This window comes from Ptiloglossa arizonensis, chromosome 11 (genome assembly GCF_051014685.1).
Source record: "Ptiloglossa arizonensis isolate GNS036 chromosome 11, iyPtiAriz1_principal, whole genome shotgun sequence".
In the NCBI taxonomy this organism is placed as follows: domain Eukaryota; kingdom Metazoa; phylum Arthropoda; class Insecta; order Hymenoptera; family Colletidae; genus Ptiloglossa; species Ptiloglossa arizonensis.
The window spans coordinates 16,499,180-16,520,399 of NC_135058.1; the positions used below are offsets into that span (position 1 = coordinate 16,499,180).

The 21,220-nt window shown below is 42.4% G+C and overlaps 2 protein-coding genes across 3 annotated transcripts in view; one reads left to right on the forward strand and one right to left on the reverse strand.

The window, feature by feature from the left end:
• Mob2 (MOB kinase activator 2) overlaps positions 1 to 21,220 on the reverse strand; it is a 72,654-nt gene that overhangs the window by 38,748 nt on the left and 12,686 nt on the right. The window lies entirely within an intron of this gene.
• On the forward strand, positions 708 to 3,535 carry LOC143152671 (uncharacterized). The gene is made up of 2 exons (XM_076323040.1): positions 708 to 3,062; positions 3,141 to 3,535. The coding sequence occupies exons 1-2, from the start codon at positions 2,857 to 2,859 to the stop codon at positions 3,295 to 3,297; spliced, it is 363 nt and encodes a 120-aa protein (XP_076179155.1). The 5' UTR covers positions 708 to 2,856; the 3' UTR covers positions 3,298 to 3,535.

The following is a 21,220-nucleotide window of genomic DNA, read 5'->3' on the forward strand; positions in this document are numbered from 1 at the left end:
ATCTAAAAAAAAAATGTTGCAATGAAAAAGAAAACCTGTATCTACGCTGTGAAATTAGCGAGAAGCAGTTTTTTTATCGTGAAAATTTTTAATAGGTGAATACCAACGAAAATATGTTTCGTTCGTGAACAATTCGGTCCAAGTTCCCATAACATTCGAACGACACGATACGACAATGGATATTTCCTTGCTAAAATTTGCTAAAAAACGTGTTCCAACTATTCTTGAACCGAATCAACACCAATGAAGCGAACACTCGTTCGAAAATCCATATGTACGCGTACTCTCGTCCAAGGGTTAACGGGGGTAGTTATTTCGTTCTACTTCGTTGCTCGTGTTTTCTTCCGGTGCGGTTCGATTCATCGAATCCTTGAATTTTCGACATCGAACCGAACTCACGAGTTACCTAGTATAGCGCGGAGCGAAAAGCGAGAGGGTCAGCATAATTCGTAAGGTCGCGTATACTTTGTGGAGCACGAGGGTCCGCAGAGAACGGAGAGAAAATTGGGAAACGCGGGTACAGCAGAGTGCGGAACAGAACGGACGCACCGCGAAGGGCAAGGGAGCGCGCAGGGTGGGGGAAGGGACGACGTGGTGGGGGTTTTGGTGGTGAGGGGAGGGGGCAGCAATGCGACGGTAGTTGCGCCGCGATGGTACGCCGTGTCGGATCAGCTGTGAGCTGGCAAACTCGAGTCAGCTGACTGGCCGGCCCCTCTGCTGCCACTCCAACTCTGCGACAATCAATATCCCGCTCTGCCCCCGCGATTCCAGCCGCGGCTCCCGGTCTTCCTCCTTCGAGATACACACACCTTCAGCCCCCACCAGCACTCGCCCCTTCGCATCTTCGGTGGCCGATTTATCAACGCCCACGGGGCCGTGCTTGCGATGCTCGACGCGCGGCGCACGAGAAAACTTTAACCTTTCCGGGGGCAACTCGAACCTCGATGTTACGGCGTGTACCGGCCGGGAACAGACGGACGCTCTCCGCGGCCAATATTTTGGTAATTTCGTTCGACCCTCGTTCGATCGCTGCACTAGGTCACCGGAAGGCCCCGTCGCCTCGCAACGATAACAACCACGCGACTATTTTTCCTTCGACGCGGCGTTCCTCAGTGCCGAGCGCGGTTCGCGCCCGTGCGTTCGCACAGTACGCACCGGAGACGGAGACCTTTCGGAGTTATTCTCGAAACATTCGTTCCAATTAAGGCGAAAGTAACGGGAGTCGAGAGTATCGGAAAGAAACGGTGAAATTAAGAGCCCTTACCAGCGCATCAAGGGAAATGTATCGTTGAACTGGACACGGTATCTGTAATTATTACCGCGTCATTGTTTCGAAATAATTAAGATGCGCGCGATAACGGCGAATGTTCACAGTGAAGCGTGTCCTTTTGAATTTCATCCTTGAGAAATTCAATAAGGAAGTGTGCGCGGAAGGAAACACTCCGTTTTCTTTTTCCATTTATTCCAGAGAAATGTTTCATTTAGGACCGATCCGTCTTTGATTAAATTGTGCGATATCCAGAGCTTCCAATTTTGGAGAATGTTCGAGGATCTCTCGGTGGTCAAGTTTTGAAACTGACATTTAGGATATTTTTAAAAAGTTGACCGAGATTATTTTACTCTTCCCATTTTTCGAACGTGCGCTACCCTGCAACCTTTGACATATTTTTCGTTTCATTACTTTTTGTCGTGCTTCTTCTTCTTTTTTTTTTTTTATTAAAAATAGAGTATTTTGCAAGCTTTTTCCGGTAATTTTATTCGATCCCCGTTTGACTGTGACTAGGTCACTGGAGACCCACTTACTATACTTCAAAGCGATAACGCGAACAGTGACGCAACCGTTTCCCTGATCGTGCAACGATCGTCTTGCAATTGTAGCGTACAACTGTACCGTTTTATCAAATTTTCTTAGCTTCACTTGTACTTTTATTGCACAGAAGAGACCATAGAATAAATAGAATAAATATTACGATGCAGTTCCGTTGAACAATGAAAATTGAATATCTTTGCCATCGATGACAATATTTGAGAAAAAGTTAGAGGTGCAATATGAAACGAATCTGACGAGTAAATAAAAATAAATTACAATGCGTGTTTGTAAAATCAGTATGCGAATCGAGATTGGTCGAGACATCGTGTTTCATGGCCCGTCACTCGAGGGTTAAATGGCATCGGTTTAACGATAACGATGGTAGCGATAGTGGTACAGTATTATGGGAGATAATGATGGTAATAATAAAGATAGTATATTGCTGCAACGATAATGAAAGTATATGTACGACGCAGTGCTTTTCAGTATGCTCGATATTGGAGCGTAAAAATTGTCGACAGACCACACGTTGAGAATTATTCGTACGATGGTTAATAGTACGTATATTGAAGTAATAACATCGAAGTGTAAGATAATGTCGATCGAACTTTTGTAACGTTGCAACTCGATTACAGTTGCGTAACAGTAGTGGTAGTAATGGTAGCATAGCTTTATAGAGGATAATTACAACGAAAACATAATCATAATGTTACAATAGGTAGTAATAAAACGATGGCGTTACAATCTATGCACAAAATATTCTAACGTTATCACGTTACGAAATATTATTAATACGCAATCTATAATAATTCAGAGTGTATCGAACACGTTTTATTGAAAATAATTCTCCGCCAAGAGGAGGAGATATTAAATATTTTCCTCCTATTAAATATTCTCCTCCTATTTCACATTCACGAATCATACTCATTGTACCAGATTACAGAGTTAATAATTCTAAACCTGTGAAGAAACTATTCGACAAAAGTGCACGAGGAAGAATAAATTGAACGAATTTAATCTGGTTGTAGTTTCGAGCGAGTGTTCGAATGCATCGAGTAAAGTTTCGTCGCGATAAATGGGTTCCTAGTGTACATGTTCCAGGGTTCTTCACCGGCGTGTATTTCCTCGCAGCGAAGAGAGCGCTCGCAGCCACGCGTGAAGTCTTCGGTCGATGGCTCTTTCCAATCGTTAGAACGAAGAAAAAATCGAAGGTTCTTCACGGCGGTGGCTGTTCGTCGCTAACGAGTCGTCTGTACGAACGACACCGAGAGGCTCCACGCGTTTACCTCGTTTAATGTTTGTACACGGTACGTTTCTCCACTTTCTACAGAACGCATCGTTACCGTGTCTCTTCTCGCGCGACTCATGGAAACTTGGAGGGGCGTCACCAGAACAGACGAGTCAAGGTCACGGTCTACTTTCCACACTTCCCCGCGGAGAAGGCTCGCGGGAAGCCATCTTGGAAATCTACATCTTCGACCTATTAACAGAGGAGGACAAGATGGCCCGGCGATGTCTTCGAGACTTTTTTCACTTTTTGTCCGTTCGTCCGAGGATCACCGATTTTCAACGATCCATTTATCTATTACAAGACTTACAGTGTTTATTCGATTCCATGTCGGATTATACATTACTGACGATCTCTCCGTAATCATTGTTGCATTAAATCGCTTTAATCAATTGGAATATATTTAATTTTATTCCTGTACCAAATACATTGGAACAGATTGGAAAAAAATTGTTAATTTACTCTCCTGTAGAGAAACGTATGGATTCAAATAACACGCGTTTTAATTGATTCGAAAGCGTTCTCCTCGTAATATTTCCGTTCGAATAAAATGTACGTTCGATCGGCGAAATATAATGAGAACGATACATTCTAAATATCGATACTACGGTCGAGTTAAACGAAAGAACGCGAACGCGGACGGAATCGGGCCCGAGTCCCGACAAGTTTTTATTAATCGTCCGGTATATTTTCCTTTCCGTGGCGCACGCGCTTCCTGAAAGCGACCGTAATGTCCCTTGGGAAACGGAAAGCTGCGAGACAGTCGGTTACGATGGATTTCTCTGAACGCTTTGTTCCTCGCTACAGCTTCTATCGAGTTTACGCTCTCTCCACTCGACTCGTTTCTGCACAACCAGAGTACAATTCTCGCGCAGTTTTCGAAACTATGCGTCCTCGAGTTGGCCGTTTAGACTCGCGTCGAGTTAACCAACAACGCGTCGCGTTTTTTTGGTAAAGGTCGAAGAAACAAATCCGGATGATCGTTCAAAGAGAAAAAAAAATTCACAAGCTCTACGACTCTACTATTAAGTATATTACTAGCGTAGAAACGATAGATCTTTCCATTTCGTCCACATTGTACACGAGATTCGAAACGTTCGGTAACAATGTGGCTAAACTAGGATTTGCTAGGAATACGTTACCGGCGAGTAAACTAACAGATCTGGAACGAAACTCAAATTCCATTTCCATCGTTGCAGCACTAATGACCAATTATAACCTTGCCACAACCGCGTTGAAATCGGGAATAATGAAACGCAGTGGCGAGTTTCGCCTTTATTCCGTACCAAAGAAGTAACGAGATCGATCGCCATGCCCAAAAATGAAATAGCAACGGCAGCCATCTTTCTCAAATCGATTCACAATCCCAATTTACCATGTTTGCGAAACCTTTCGACAACTGTTGCGAATAAACTGAAATCAACATGAAAAAACATTGCATCCGTTTAATGTTACGCATGCGATCGATAAAAAAAATAAGCTCGAAGATAACGATTTTATCAACCTTGACGAATTTAACAGTAGATTCAATGAGAAGAGAACTTCAAAGTTTCTAGTAATTATACAAGATGCAAGAGAAATGTCTCTGTCGTTGGTACTTCAAATAACAGAAAGAAATGTTATGAAAATATTGCACAGCTTCGAGAGGAGCGTAATACGATGGGAAATTTCCTTCGCGAGTAAAAACACAAAAGATATTTGAAAGTGAAATTCTCGTATTTTCTTTTCTTTTCTTACATTAGAAAGAAATACGGTGTATCCGTTCCGAAGCTAATAGTTTTCGAGATATTTAGCTATTAATGTATCGAAATTGCAGCCTTTGAACTGTTTTGCCCCGTGTGTATACCCAGTGACACAGATTCGTGCCAGTTGAGGGGAATATAGCTCGATTGATGTTATCCCTTCTTCCACTCACCACGCTACTTGGTCTCGCGCGTTATGGCGTATGACGGCTGCGCGACATAGGTGCGCAGAATCATTATGCAGTCGACCGCAAGAAGGAACGATTGCAACCTTTCGATACAACCGATCGATACGTCTGATAAAATTATTACGAATTTCGTGGAAATTACGATACTCGCTCGATCTACGATACGCGAAGTTCGAAGTAAGCTATTAACGGAAGCATCGGATTCTAATATCGAGGTGACCGTTACGACAAAGAACCTCGTTTATACGATACATCTCCACCGTACACATATGCTCGACTTCTCAAGAAATAGTCCTTTACTAACGAGATGCTTTTGTGCTCAAACGGAAGACTTTCACGTACAATTTCACTTGTTGGTAAATGACTGTCCCTTCCACTTGGCAGCACAATTTAACGAACGAGGTTCCTATACAGATATCGAGGTTCTGCTGTATTTCGAAAACTATTAGTCTTGGGATAAATGTACCTCGATACTTTTATTCTCAGAATGCTCTACACTATCAAATTCGGTTATACAAAGTTTGACGTTCCATTTAAAATAATGAAATCGATCTTTGAATATTTTTATATTTTTTACGCTTCTAGCCACAAAGTATCCTCACCATATTACGTCCCCTACAAAGCCATACTAGTTCAAACAACACTTTTTCCAATTTAAATAACAAAACCGAATAAACGTATATTCGCTTTGTATCGTTATTAATAATGTATTAGGAGAAAATAATTGATTATATTTTCAAACAGTTTCAAAGTGTTTGTAAAGTTTAAACAAGCAGCTTTTCCTTCTTTCTATTATATAAATAATAATTTTCAACCGTAGGGAATTCTTGACTCGATTATTCAAAGCGATGAAAACGTTACGATGGTTCGTTTCCACTGGACTAATTTCCATGAAGCAGTTACACGACGTTAATGAATTTGTTAAAAAAAAAAAAAAAAGAAAAAGAAAGAAAAAAAGTTTGCATCAAGTGGAAAAATATTCAATAGAAACAGTAATGGACGATTAACATTTTCAGGTTTGTACATCGTAGCGCTTATTTTAGCGGCGGAAAGTTGCGTTTCTGAAGTTCGAGCAAATAGAGTGAGTTATTAAGATACGTGTATATACATACACCTTTTCGCAACTGGAAAGGTTAATTCAAAAATTATGCAAACGATTCCTTGACTCGAGCGCGAGAATACCGTGAAACGGGACGATGCAGCTGTGCACGAGGGACATATATTTAACAGTATACTCCACTGGCGACGCTTATCGGAAAATTTCTTTTTTGTGCTAAGTGACGAATTAAAAAAATTAAAATAATTCGCCTATTATTAATATCTGCCGATTAGCGTTATCACGGTTTACTTCTAGCAAAATGTACAAATTTACTTTATTTGGGCACGTAGTTCGCTATTTACGGTGAAATAAAAGAATGAAAAAATCTTATTACGATTACGTTTCATTCGTACACGTATATTCTCACTCGTTGAGAACATCTATTAGTCGTTCGAATGAACCGCGATAAATGAGACGTTTCATCCGAAAGATTCTTCCACGGTGATCGTAAGTAAAGAAATTACTTAACAGAAGTAAGTTCGTTGTGCACATCTATTATGCAAAGCACATTTCGTCGAGCCACGTTTACAGAATAATCAATACCGCTATCTGTCGTTTATCGTTAAATAAACCGCGCGTAAGGCAGTTAATTTCCAATTGTTCGAAACTGGGCGTACCGTTTCGTTCGTGTGTAATTACACGTTCGAGGTTCGAGCTATTCAAGTAGACGTTAACGACCATAAGTACAATAATACCAACAACGAAATTTCGGAACCGCCCGATACGACGTTCGAAATTTTCCAGAGAACACAGTTTTGCGTTCTTCCAGTTCTTTTTCAATTCGCGAGTTCTTATTCTTCGTAGATATTGCGACGATTTTGCATAGCGGGGCAGATTCAACTATTAACCCCGTTTAATATTCTTGCACACAACCGTAAAGTAACGCTGCTAATAAGACTGCGCCATTAAGAAATCTCTATGGACAATTTCGTCTAAATTACCTACTAGGCTCGACTCGTCGTAGGAACGCATCGTTAAACTTTCTTATATCCAACCTACAGGGTGTGTCTGGATAAATGGGACTGACTTTTACCGCGATCGATCGAACGCCAAAGAATACAAAAAAAAAAAAAACGAAAAAATAGTGGATAAACCGATAACTCGTTTCGCTTTGTTTTCGAATTACAGCTGTTGTCGCGTTTCGGCAATTTACGCACGGCTCGCTTCTAATTAAGTTTTTAATCAATGTCTCGACGCGAATCTTCGATGCGCATATTAATTGATCCGTTCGTTGGTTAAATTATGCGCACGTTACGCGACACCTCGCAGGTGCGAAACGTTGCTTGTGAATACTCGAATGGATAAGCTGTTACGCTACGGTCGGGACAAAATGAATTCGCCGTTCAAGGTCACTTTCTAGATTGTAAATCACTCTAGCCGTGATTCCTACTTTCACACTGTGGCGACTTGTCTCTCTCGGTTTAAGAAAAAGAAAACCTTTGGGATTTCACCGAGAACCACGAGAGATAAAGTTGTGACGTAGCCAAATGGCACGACGGGGAAACTAACAGCTTCGCGACCTTCTACAGTCGATGTTTTCCGTTGGTCTTGTTTTTAATCGAGAGCCATCTTTCCTTGCGCGAGCAGCTTGTACGAAAACTTGCGAATCGTCAACGATTACGTAGCGGGGGATGGCTCGCCGATGACCTTGAGCTTCTTACCGATTTCCTTCGAACTTAACCTCAAAATTACCGTAACACAAAAATAGTTACCGATCGATACCAAAGCGATGTATCAGGTTGTTCGGAAAGTCGTGTTCCAAAACGGAGAATACATAATTTGATAAAATGTTTGTAGACTCTAAAAAAATCGTGTTTCATTTTCACCAAAAACAAAAAAACTAAATGACTTTCCGAAGAACCTGATAAATTCAATTATCCGAATTCGATGAACGTTTCTCAACCGTGAAAACATCGAGCATTGTGTAGCACAGCCTCGAAAGAAATTGATGTTCCTCGGTTGGGAATTAACAGCTACCCATCCCCTCGACGTAAGATCCCCCGAATCTCGCGTCGGTGGAGAGAAAAAAACCGCGGCCGATGATGAATCTGTTGACGGAAGCTAGTCGCTCCGAGTAGCAGACCGCGAAATAAATCATCTTCGGTGGCAGGCAACACACCGTAGGACGGTGACCGTACGGAGTAGGGCTCGAGGACTGATTCTCGTCGTAGCGAAGGCAACCGGAGGAGGTCTTAACTACGTAATTATCCAGACAATCGAGCATTTCCCGGTGCAAGAGGGGAGAGGCGCGGTAGAGGAAACGGTGGTTCGGAGATTGGCGCCAGCCTCTGTCGTTCTCCTACGGCCACCAGGATTACAACGAAGGATGCGATCGATGGACGACGAACGGCGCCCGAGAGGCGCCTCGGCGCGACGCGCCACGCCGCGGCGCGACGTCGGATCGCTTGCATTCGCGACGAAACTTTTCCTACGTTTTGTTTACCCGCTCGTCCTCCGTACACGATCGCAGCCATTAGCTGCCCCTACGCCATTTTCGACCCCGTTCTGCGACAACACCGACTACGGGAAACCTCGTTCCATTGAACGGGGAACGATTCCACGTTGCACGGGGTGTTTGCCGAATGACGCGCGTCACGGTAAACGCGAGATAGATACGAGCTTCGATGTTCTTGGCTTTTCGTCCATCGGATCCCTCGATTTCACCCTTTCGCTACGGCGGTCGTGTATACACGCCATCGAGGAATGGCCGTTCCTAGACGAAGAGAGTGTATGTACGCTCTGGAGAAGTGGTCGTTGAGGTACGAAGAACGTATATATACTTTCGTAGAATATATACTTTTATTTCGTACTTTACACGAGATACTTTTGTTAATCGAGTATCTGGCATCAAAAATTCCTCATCAGAAAAAAGAATCAAGTTCGAAAATAGTGCGTCGTCTGTAGTAAACTTCCGAAACGAATAGCGAACGAACCGTCGTCCACTTGGTCGTACAACCGTCTTCGATAACCTCGTTTAACCCCCGTGTATTGAATTTTTCAAACCGATTAATTTGCAGATCGAGACGAGACATCCGGTAGATTAAGAACGCGAAAGAAACGTTTCCAAATATAGTTCCATCTTGGAGCGACGTGCCCTTTATGTACGTGACATATATACACCGTTTGCACCCTTTATATCGATCCAGGCATCGTTCGAAGAAGGTTTCCTTTCTACGGAAAGAACCGGAAGTCCATTAATCGGCTCGTGTTACGTTGGTTTCGCGGTACCACCATTTTTCGTCTCGGGAACACACTTAGAACGCCTCGAAAGGTTTCGCGAGGACTTCTCTTTGTAAGAGACGTAAAATGAACCGATACGCGCACCGACTGAACATTCCTGCTGCTCGTCTAGACAAAGAAGACCGATCTCGTAGAAAGAGACGAGTTTGCCTACCGTACGAGAAGCACGGTTCAAAGGTATACAGGGTGTCTCGTTAGGGACGGACCACCCTTCCTCACTTTCGAACACCACCTCTCGAACCGAGAAAGCTGCCGATACTTGGCGATTTTCTTACCGTGAAATGTAACATCTTCGTTAATGTTTCGCGACAATGTTCTTACAATGCGAAATATCAAGAAAATGAAGAAAATTTCGATTTCTCAAAGTTGGAAGGTATCCTCCTTCGAGCAATAGGAAAAAGTGTTGCTTACGGAAGTTGCAAGGCTTCGAGGGACACTTTATACGATGGTAATAGTTTCTCTAGTCCCCTAGGGGTCTAGGTGTGGATAATTAAAGGTCAATTTCCTTTTTTTCTTTCAAGTAAAATTTCTTCGTCTTTGCGATCGAGTATAAAAATCTCAAGGTAACTTCTAAAACTAATCCAATAGTTTTCCAAATATTCCCTAATATTTCAGCTATCGAAATATTAGAGCGTAGCGATGGAACTGCTGTGTAGCGCGTATTGTGGGAAGAAAGAAAGAAAAAATCAATCCTGGAAGGAATTGGGACTCGTGCTAGGTCAGACGTTTTAGTCAGCCTTCGTAAGGCCTACGACTACACAACGATTACTCGTTCCTATTCTACTTGCTCGTGCTACCTTATCTCTCTCGATCCAAGATTTTTTCCTACGATACATTTTATCGCCTCGGATACGAACCAAAAATAGATCGTACTTTGATTCTACTTTAAAGATTGAACACGGTAAAACGATGGAGGAAGTCGGTGATGAAAATTGACACAAGTATCAAGATTTGCGCAATTATCGAGGTCACCGATCCAAGAGAAAGCATTTCCACGAAAGTGACGATTTTGTCGGTAAATGAGCATGCTTTCGCGAACGAACGAGGTTCTCGCGCAAACGAAGAGGTCGTATCGCATCTGGAGAACTTTTAGCCCAGGGACAGACGTACTTTGGTATTTTTATTCTTAAAGTTCATCGATCCGAGTCCTCTTTCCGTGTTAAATTTTGGAAACGAATCAATCGAGTCCCCAAAGGACCTTTACGTATACTTTAATCACCGTAGACGTTTGCTCCTCTGCCTCTTATTAGTCAAGTATTCCATTCAAAGGTTTAACAAAACTGTCGCGAACAACAAAGAGGGGGATCAACAAAAGATAAGAATGTGTACAAAAGATCGTCGGAGAAGCTTCTTAAGCGACGTTAAAATCCTTCAAGGTGTTTTTCACGATCGTCGCTTCCTTTGTAACGCAAACAAAAATGCATTTCTGGTACGATGCGAAGCCCGTTAGAGCGGGAGAGTTCGTGCCGAAGGGGGAAGTAAAATTTTTCAGGGCCGAGAGTCGGTCGTTCTTGGTTAAAATTAAATTCGAAATGTAGGCGAAGCGGTTAATTAAGCGAAGTACACTCCTTTTTTGCCCGCTCGCACGACGAAGCAAAGGACCTCCATTTTATCCGGCTTCTTTCTAGCCCAGCGTTACAGAGTCTCTGAAATTTCTTAGACGTTACAAAGTTGGACCGAAATATTATTTCCGACTTAACGCAATTACTTCTATCGACTTCGTAGTTGCACCAGGATAATAGAAACGGTATGGTTAATAATAATCTTGGCACTAGCCGCAACTGGCTTTCGAAAAATATATTTACCCATTTTAAAACATTAGACGGATCGTATCGTTAACGAGCAGTGGCTAAAATTGCTCCGAACCAGGCAACGAAAGAAGGAAAAATTTTAATCCTGTTTTCAATTCTTTTTTTGCACAAATTTATGTAACCGGCTTCGTACAAATTTTATTCTTAATCCGTGCAATACGAGTGGAATAAATTTTGAACAGGGGGACAAGTCGCGCTTTTATCAAAAACAATTTAATTCGATCTCATTGTAAATAACGCTAAAGTCCAGCTTACTTTCACACGTACGGATACTTTATACATTTTTCCACGGATGAAATTTAATTGTACAAAGTAAATCGTTGAACGATCTTTCGGAACAATCGTCTAAAAAACGCGGAATTCATTTTTCAACGCGAGGGGATGCATTTCGATGAACCGTATCCATATTTAAACGAGAAACGAATGAAAATTCTGATCCAACGTTAGCTTCGCTGAAACCGAAACACTGAGCGCGCACCGTGTGCGGAAATTTCACAGTCCTGTTTGCAAAGCGTACGCTGCAAACGCCCATAAGCGTTTAACGCACGCGGTGCATCGACCGACTAATTGCTCATAAGCGTCCCCAGGCCCCGAAGCTTTGAAATATACATCGCGTTTCGGTCGTGTCCCAAAGGATTAATTAAATTCAATTGTGCCCCGAAGAGTACTCGCGGTAACGACTTTAATAACCGTAAAGCAATCTATAAACCGATACGTTGCATCAACGGTAACGTCGGTCCGGTCGAAGACCCGTATGATACAAAAATTGTACAAACGTTAGAGAAAACACCGCGAACGATATTCCACGAACGGTGATTCGAGCCACAATGGACGAACGGACTCCTAAAAGTGAAAATAAAAGTCTGTCGGTCGGAGAAACAATATTTTACGGAATATTTCTCGCGGTTCAAGGTCACCGTAGAATCCCTCGTACCCTCGACAGGGATCTCGTACTCCGTGGCTTCGCGGATCGCGCTCACGACGTCGAGCAGATATTTCAGGGGCAACATTCCCCCGACAGGGGATGATACGGCTCTGGAATTCCTTTTCACCGGGGCTGTATTTTCCAGGGTGATCGATTCGCTCGGTTATTCAGTAGGATATTCCGCGAAAGTGATCCTAGCCGTTGAAAGCTCACGGAAGACTAACGAACGAAACTGGGCCATGCAAACAGCCGCGAATATGACCTCTCTATCTCTATCTCTCTATCTCTCTCTCTCGCTCTTGGTCTGTGTTAAGGGCAATCAAGGTCGGTATGCGGAAACCCTGATTCCCCAATGTCGAGCTGACCTAGCGTTCGCGGATCGTAGCCTGTTTATCGTTCTCGGTTGTTTAAGCGCGAAACGATTCCATGGAAACTTTTCACGATGAAATCGAAACGTTCGGCACACTCTGCGCGGGGAAATTACGCGGTCGGGTTTACCGAGATATCCTCGTAGGTGATTCTAGCACCAAGAGTACCGAGGATGTACGAGGAACCGTTTAATAGCGATCCGAGATCGTTTTCCATGGGAAATAAAATAAACGGGAAATATTGTTCCAACCTGCGAATACGTGTACGGTTTTCCAACACGCTTGTTCGAGTTCTGATTAAAAAATAACATTCTCTCTGACACACGTGTACGTTAAGAGTAATATGAAATATAGTATCTTGGAACTTGGAAGAATTATTATGGAATAATTAATTCCAGATCCATTAGCCGCAATACGGACAAAGGTCGAGAACCGTGAGTACGAATTGTAAATTATTGGCCACTAATTTGCGTATAAACGTTTCGTTGAAAAATAGTTTCACATATTAAAATTCGTTCCTTTAAATTGTAGATCTCGATGAAAGACACGAACAAAATTTTCTGCAATTCGTCGATGCCTAAAAGTTGATCTTGCCACGGCAAGTGTCGGTTTAAATAACTATTGAATTGATTTTACGAATAATAACGTTCTGAACGTAGAACGCGATGAAAATACTTTTCTTTTCATTCTCTGTCGGTCGTTTCAAGATCGATACAATTTTGTTCGATGACACGCAAGATTCTTTCGTCGATACTCCGCCGAACGAAAGGAAGATGAATTCGGGTATGTATTTTAACGCGACCTTAAGACAGCCCAAGGTCGGGTAATTGCACGTCAATATCTGTCCACCCGATCTTAACGCGTTTTAAATCCGTTAAATTCGTTTCCCCTCGATCGGGATATCGACCAAAACGCAGAGAATTTTAAATAGATCGGCTCGACTCGGGAATGTCTGTGAAAAAATGTAAAGAAATAAAAATATCGCAATGCTCCTTATTTTTGGAACATCGGGTATCGATTTTACCAGAATCTAAATAGTTTTCACCGCGGTGAAAAGTTGTACAGTTTACTCGGATTCCCGGAATAAGTGTTTTTAAGTTCGTCGCGAAGGCATCTAAAAGATTAATGCCGCGACGTCCAATAATAACGGCGTATCGACGCAAAACGTCGCCAATGTTTACCCCGTTTCGCGGCACTCTCTTCCGGAACGGTCGGTTGCGGCGTGGGCATTAAGGTTAAGTCAATGTTTGATTTCCACGGAACTCTGTTCGCTTGAAACATCATCGCGCCTCCATAATAAGAGATCGGAGCCAAAATTAATACGCGAGGTTGCGGTTCCGATTCGGACACCGGGACAGACAGTGTCCACGAAATTCAATTTGCTCCGGAATAATTGGTAGGCCAATATTGATCCGTATCTCGTGGATAAAAATTCGTTATCCGGTTGATCGCGACAGCGGCCAACTCGTTCGATACGCGATACCGATTTTAGCACCGAGTCCCGGACTTTTAATAAACATCGTCTCCGTGAAATTTGAATTTTGGTATCGATCCAAAAAATTATATTCGGACGATCGGTGCTCGTGGAAGCACAAAAATCACCGGCTCCTGGTTCGGTAACTTTTGCTACCTTCCAGTGTACATTTTACAAAATTTCTTTCGCGCTTGAATTCTCCTACTTTAAGTAGCTCTTAGCAACACTTAGAAAACATTACGTAAAACGTACTCTCGGACTGTCCTTATCTAAACTCTCTTTATCTAAAAAAAAAAAGAAATATATTCCTCGTTGAAATATTTCGAAACGCGTAGTATTCGTCGGCGAAGAAATTGACAAACGACGAACCCGTTTCGCTGAGAACGATCTCGCGAGAACGGCGGGGAAGGATCGGTACGAGAAAGAAAAGGAAAGAAAAAGGAAATCGCGTCGAAAGTTCGTATAGGCGAGAGGGGCACGAAGCCGCAGCAATGCACGGGCATCGTTCACGTAAGTTCGAAAGCCGCACACGCGCTAGCATCGGTCCGCTTAACCGCGCGGCGTACACACCGACGACCACGACCACGGGGCACGTGCTTGCGACCGACGCGTCACACATCCGCCAAGTTATTATGTCAAATGCATACACGCGCGACGAGGAGAGACAAGACCGGTGGTCGCGAAACCACCGCGTGCGGACCGACACGCTGCTTCGAAATTGAACGTGTTGCGGCGCAAATCGAGATAGCCGCGCTCCGAAGGACTCGAGGCGCCGCGAACTTTGATTCGTTACCCGCGCCCATTCTCACCTGACGTTCTTCGACCGATCGATGCTAAGTACTCGCCTAGCCACCATTGCGCGACGTTTCGATCGTTATTACGATCGCTGGCTTCGTAAATGAGCAAAGCAACGGGGCGTCGTGGTGCGTCGCGAGCAGTGTGTTCTCCTCGATTGTTACCTTTTAGAGATCAAGGTTTTCGGGAAAAATTGAAATATAATATTTTACAATTGAGGATTCAAGTACGATGTTTTACAGGACGAAGCGACTGGAATATTTTTTTCTCCGTTGGACAGTTTAGGATTCGTTGTAAAAAGAAAGTATCACCTTTTACGAGTGTTTAAATTATTTATTGGTCGAAAGAGAAAATACGCGTTTAATTGTTATTGCTTTGCGAATAAATGCTGGTTTAGATGGGGAACATTCGCCGTTGGTAAATTTCTTTTATTAGAAATGTCTGTAAACGGTCGGTGAAATCCTCTAATGGGATTTGTTAGAGTCGACTACATTGTGGCTACGAAAGAAACCGATGACGGAGTACGCGGCTTCTTGGTTTCTAATTTTAGCTTATTATGCGGTAACCCGACTGTTTTCTACGTGCCTATAATTAAGCTGTAAAAATAGCCAAGGTCTTTCTAATTAAATTGCCCAGATAGTCAAAGTCAAGGTCAGTGCGTTATTAGGTAAAGTGTTTCGCTATACTGGTGGCAGAAGATGTTGGTTTCTCGATGCCGTTTCTCCGATACTGTACGTAAAACGATCATTTAGAAACTGCGCGACCTGAGACCAGTCGTAGTGTTTATTTTTCCGACCTTGCGAAAATTCGTGAACCCCTTTTGGATCGATTCTTGTCGACGTCTGGTTTCGAGCGTGAATTTTCGCAGCTCCGCGATGAAAAATCGTGTGAATCCGTACGCGGACGAGGCGGCAGTGAACGCGTGAAATGTAGCGGTAAATCAAATTTCGATGTCTCGAATCTTCCGAACGAGCGGAATAAAGAATCTAGCGATATCTCATCTTTACGATTCGGGTGATCTGCACCTTCGAAACTCGTTTCGAAGGTGTTGCGTCTTCCCTGAACGACCAAACGAGGAATTTTATGCCCTGGCAGCGTATAGACGGGTTCGCGAGTGAATGCTCGCGCGTACCGTATCTTCGTGGGCACGGGCGAACATAAACGAGCGTGAGCGAATAACTCGTTCTTGGAGAGGCGCCATAAGCGGCCCAAACCTCGGACAATAACACCACACCGCATTCTGAAAGAAGCTTCTCCGATGTCTTCGTGGAAACGGCCGTCTACGGAGTCAAACCTCTCGCGTGATTTTCCTTTGCAACTACCGATCACCGACACAGAAACCGACTGATTTTTTTCACAAATTTCTTTCGTTTCGCGGAGCGAACGCGCTTGTAAAGTATCCAATGAAATTTCGTTTACGCGGGAGAAGCAACGCAATCACTGCGCGCATTGTTCTCGTTTGAAAGAATTGCGAAATAATCTTCGTATCGATGAGAATACGAAAACAATTTTATCGTTTAAAATTAATCTATATACGATTAAGTAATGTTGTACTTGTACTTCGATAGAGATATAATTTAGGAAAATAAACTCCTGCGATTTATTTAACACTCAGAGACTACACGTAAGAGATTATTTCATTTGAAATATAAATACAACGTAGGGAGTTACAGAGACATTTTGCAGATACGTTTCGTACGTAATTTAAAAGCTGTTGCCATAGATACGTTAGTCACGTCCAACAATTTTTATTCGTATCTCTCGGGATTAAGTACAACGTTTTCGAGGCAGATAAGTTAATTCTTTACGGTTGAAGTGCCAATTGGGCTAGCTTCAAAATACTGACAGATTCGCTCAAGGCGCCAACTAATTTGGCAATGTTCTTTATTTGCAGTATTCAAAGCTCGCGTTATCTTCATTCGGTAATATTACGTACATTTTTCAACCAGTCCGCGAGGTATTTTAGAATCGTGAAAACAATTATCGATCCCAACACGAAAAGGAATGTAATCCGATACAGTTTAACGAATCAACGAAAATATAAATTTTGATGACCGTAAATTAAAAACAAAGTACAAGTGCGTACAAAAATATAAATAGCCTAAAATAATTTCCCAAAAATTATAAATTAATCGATCGCGCATAAAATAGTTTATTCATCGGACGCGAACCGAGTTTAAATTACCGTAACGTGTACAATAAATTGTATTTCATTCCAGAATTTTAAGAGCTCGTTAAAACTAGACTGTTAACAAATTTGAAAAAGTTATAACGGAAAGAAACGAACACACTTTAACAATAACGAACGTTGCTTGTTATCCCTTTTGTAACTTTGCCGTCCAATAAAGTTGGTATTCGTAATTATGAAACATCCAAGGGATTGAAAACGTGTTTATGTTTCCAGGAAAGGTCCCGAGAGGTAAAAATTCCTATGGAACAGTGGGTTACCGATAAATCAGATTTTTATCGTGATTTATCTAGCGGTAATAAGAACCAACGTCTAACGCAATAATTTCATTCCGAAGACATCTTTGTACAATCGAGAAAGGCCGTAACAAATTTACAATATTTAAATTAGAAACGAGTAACTGTCGACAGTCGTTCGTATTAAATTTTTCCATAATTAATTTCGATATAGATATCGAATCGAGCTCAATCGGCCCGTTTTGTATTCAAAGTTAACGAAATTCAATATCAGTAACGCGCACGTAGAATTACTAAAATACAATTTTGCTAGTACTCGGAATTGTCGTGCAAACGAATTACTTTCGTGCGCTACAACTGATCGTATAAAATAGGTCAGTTAAATCTGATCCGCGAACTGTATACATCGAAGTTAATTATCGAGAAATTAACAAGCACGCCGACTGCGATCGCTGCGAGACAAAAATAACGAGTTGCAATATTGTCCACGGAAACGGTCTTACGGTTGAAAGATCGAAACATTGGAAATAGGAAAATCTGCAACGGAAAACGTTATTTCCGCGTAGCGTGTAACGTCACGGTGTACAATCGTGTCGCAATCTTGTCTCGCGATCGTTAGCGCGAGCATCGCGTCGGAACTGAAAGGGAAAAAAAGAGGAACTCCTCGGTTGCGTAATTTCTCGCGCAATTGCAACGTGTTTTGTGAATCGCAGCAGCAGCGGCAGCAGCAGAGAGCAATAAAAGCGCAGCGTGGCGCGTAAAGTGCAACCGGTGCAGCCGAGAAACCGCGTGTTTTCCGGGACTGCGTTCAAGGCGCGCGAGCGATCAAACGGCGGCCTTGATGCACCGGCTGAAATCATCGACGAAGGGGAATAATAAACTGCGCGAACCGAAAGGATAAACTGCAAAGTCCTGCAACAGCCAATTAATACTCTTCCGCGGTTAAATTAGAATTTCCAAACACTCCGACCTTCGATGTCCGATTTCTCAGAGAAGTAATCTAAGATGTTTTGCAACGAAATAATTATCCACAGATTAAGCTGGATATCGATGCAACGAACAACTCTTAATTCGTGCCTGGATAATGTTCATTTTTATCGAAACGTTTATCATTGTTTGCCAAAGTTTTCAAATAAACACGATTTACCGAACGAGCTGTTGTTAGTTCGTTAACTGTTTAAACGAAAATATATAAACGATTCTCTCGTACGGATTATCTTTAGATAATCGTATATTGGATAAAGAACGTGTCTTTTTCGTTAATACCGTCGTGTTTATTTGAATAATTTTAATATTTAGTTTTGCGCGAGAAACTTGAGACCGTGTATCGAGGAGTTCGAATTGAAATTATGCTCGCGTATTTTGCTCAATTGAATAAATATTGCAGAATCAGTTTGGTGAATCGATGCAGGGGCAGGCTTGAAACTGTAGCGTCGGTATAAATGTTTCAGAATCGAAATAAAAAATGTTTGGAAACTGCTACGGGAGGATGAATAATCATCGATCGATTGAATTGCAACAGTTGATGCAATTCATTGACCACGCACTCGTTCAATTTTGCAATTCGTGCAAAGTTTCGCGAATACGTTTAATATTATCCTACTGCATCGCAAATTAATGGTAATGAAGAGATACATTCGGTTGCTTGCCAAAAATTGCTGAAAACGAAATAAGCTCTATTTCGCGACGCGCTCGTGCATTTTCTTCCGTTAAAATGTTCAAAAATCGAATCAAACACTCGTTGGTAAAAATTGTTCCGGGGAACCGAATAATTATCGATCGGAGTGTAACGTTCGATGCACTTTGGTAGCTATGTACGTTTAAAACCGTTTAAATCACGAATTTCGATGTTTCGCGCGAACGTTAAATGAAATTCTTGTTTATAAATATCCATTGTTTGCCAGAATCCACGTAGGAAAATATATCGTATCCCGCCAGATTCCCTTGCGGTGTGTATCCGTCTAAATAAATTCAAACTCGAATCTAAAAATAATGTTCGAAAAATTGACGAACAATCGATAAGACTGATATTTAAAGCAACTTAGATAGCAGATAGCTGCGGAATATAGAGATAACTCGTACGATTCGCGCGACGTCTCACTCGAATACGTCTTTGAATCTCTTCTGCTCCGATGCGCGTTAATGGCAAGGTAAAGTCGTACACGTTTTATCTTACTTGTCTCTCGATAACGTCGTATTTAACATACTCGCTTCGCCCCCTTTTCGAGAAACACTGCTCCGCAGTTTGAGAAAATTCCCAAGATATTTCTTCAATTGATCGTTTCGGAATTGCATCTAAAAATAATGCTTCTCGACTGAACCAAAACGAACCGCGAATTATTCTTAAATCGGTTGGATTCGCGAGCTCCGTGCGGAAAATCTGTTCGCGTACCGAGCGTACACACTCGTCGAACGCCCATGGGCGTTTCGCGCACGCGGTGCATCGGATACGCGTAACCGATATCAAACAGTGACCTATTCTACCGAACAAAATGGATCGATAGAAAAAAATCGATTTATGTATACCACACGACCGGAAACAATGCCCGTGGTGTAGAATTTCTCGAGTAAGATTATTACACCGTTCGTCAGGATTTATAAACCAACGACTGATAACATTTCCACCGTGGAGAAGCAATTTCTAAGCAAAAGGACGGATTACTCGCGCACCTGAAACATCGCTAAAATACATTCTTCGGAGCAACTCGCGGTACATAGCCAGTGTCGCCTAAATGTTCACGTCCGTTGTTCCTAACGCAATACCTGTGAAATTCATCAGGCATAAAAGTTTCAAGTCCCCCTTTTTCGAGTCTCGTATCCGAGCTGATAAGAGTTTAATTCGCTTCGCTCGAGCCAACTGTTTGCACGTATCTCATCCCGCGTGACTGTCGCCGCGTCAAAAGCGCTCTCACTCGTTCGTTATCGCTCAGTTCAAACAATTCTGGCGAGACCAGAACGCCTAAATCCCAAAGCTATTAAACTCACCTCGTCAACGGCGTCACCACCTTCGACGATTTTTTTTTTTTTTTTATTATCCGCGCAGGTACAAAGTGTTCGCTCGAAAACAATTTGTTAGCGGAATAATTATAGAGCAATTGTTTCGTAGACTCCTATTCATAGGCGAACCGTTGCCCGTATCGATGCGCTAGCGTGCCGGCTACCATTTTAGCCTCTGTTCGAGAACGCTAACAGTTCTTTGGATCGAGTAATTACTCACGATTAACCTCCGGGCGCAACTCTAGCAGCATAACGTTCGCCACTTTTTTCTTGGCACGTAAACGCTTCCTGTATCTCAAAGAACCGAAGAATCCAAAGAAAACCAGTTCTCGCGCTCTTGGCACTCCACGCGATTGATTCGAGTCAAGGCTAGACTCCGTAAAGTAATTGAAATTTCAGTTCGGTCTATTTTTAACGCGAAAAAGTTTTCGATTCGAGTAATCGATTAATATGGAAATACGCGAAAATCGTATGCACGGACGATACGATGATCGAGTACTAAGCGACAAAGGGAACGAGCGAGTATCTTATTCGGTAATTTTGGATAACTTGCTCGAAAGATGAACGACGCGTTTGTTAGTTCGGTCGACGAGCAATTGCAAGAATTTTCTTCGAAGGAGAACCAAATACAATTTAGAAACTGGATCACAGTTTGGAAACTGTTGCGATAACTTTGATTTTATATACGAATGCCAACGAGAAAGCTTTTCACATCTTGGCTAAACTAGATCAAAATTAATTGGCCGCTTAAAGTCGGTAACAGGAACGTTACACTGTTTGGTAACCCCCACTACGTTATCTCGTGCGTAATCCTGTGGACATCGGCTCTCTGTACATCGAACAGCGAGAAAAACACGGGGGAACAGTGAAAGTTATATTTAGCGTAACTGGCAGTAGTGGGAAGTGACCTTGAGCAGCCAATTGAGCTTAATTCGATTGTAATACTCGACGAAGTAAAATCTCGCGAAAATAAAATTTATCGACACGTTGGACGTTAGTGGGATTAAAATTATTACGTCGTGGATTCGAATAATCGCGCGTAATTGTGTATAAATATTT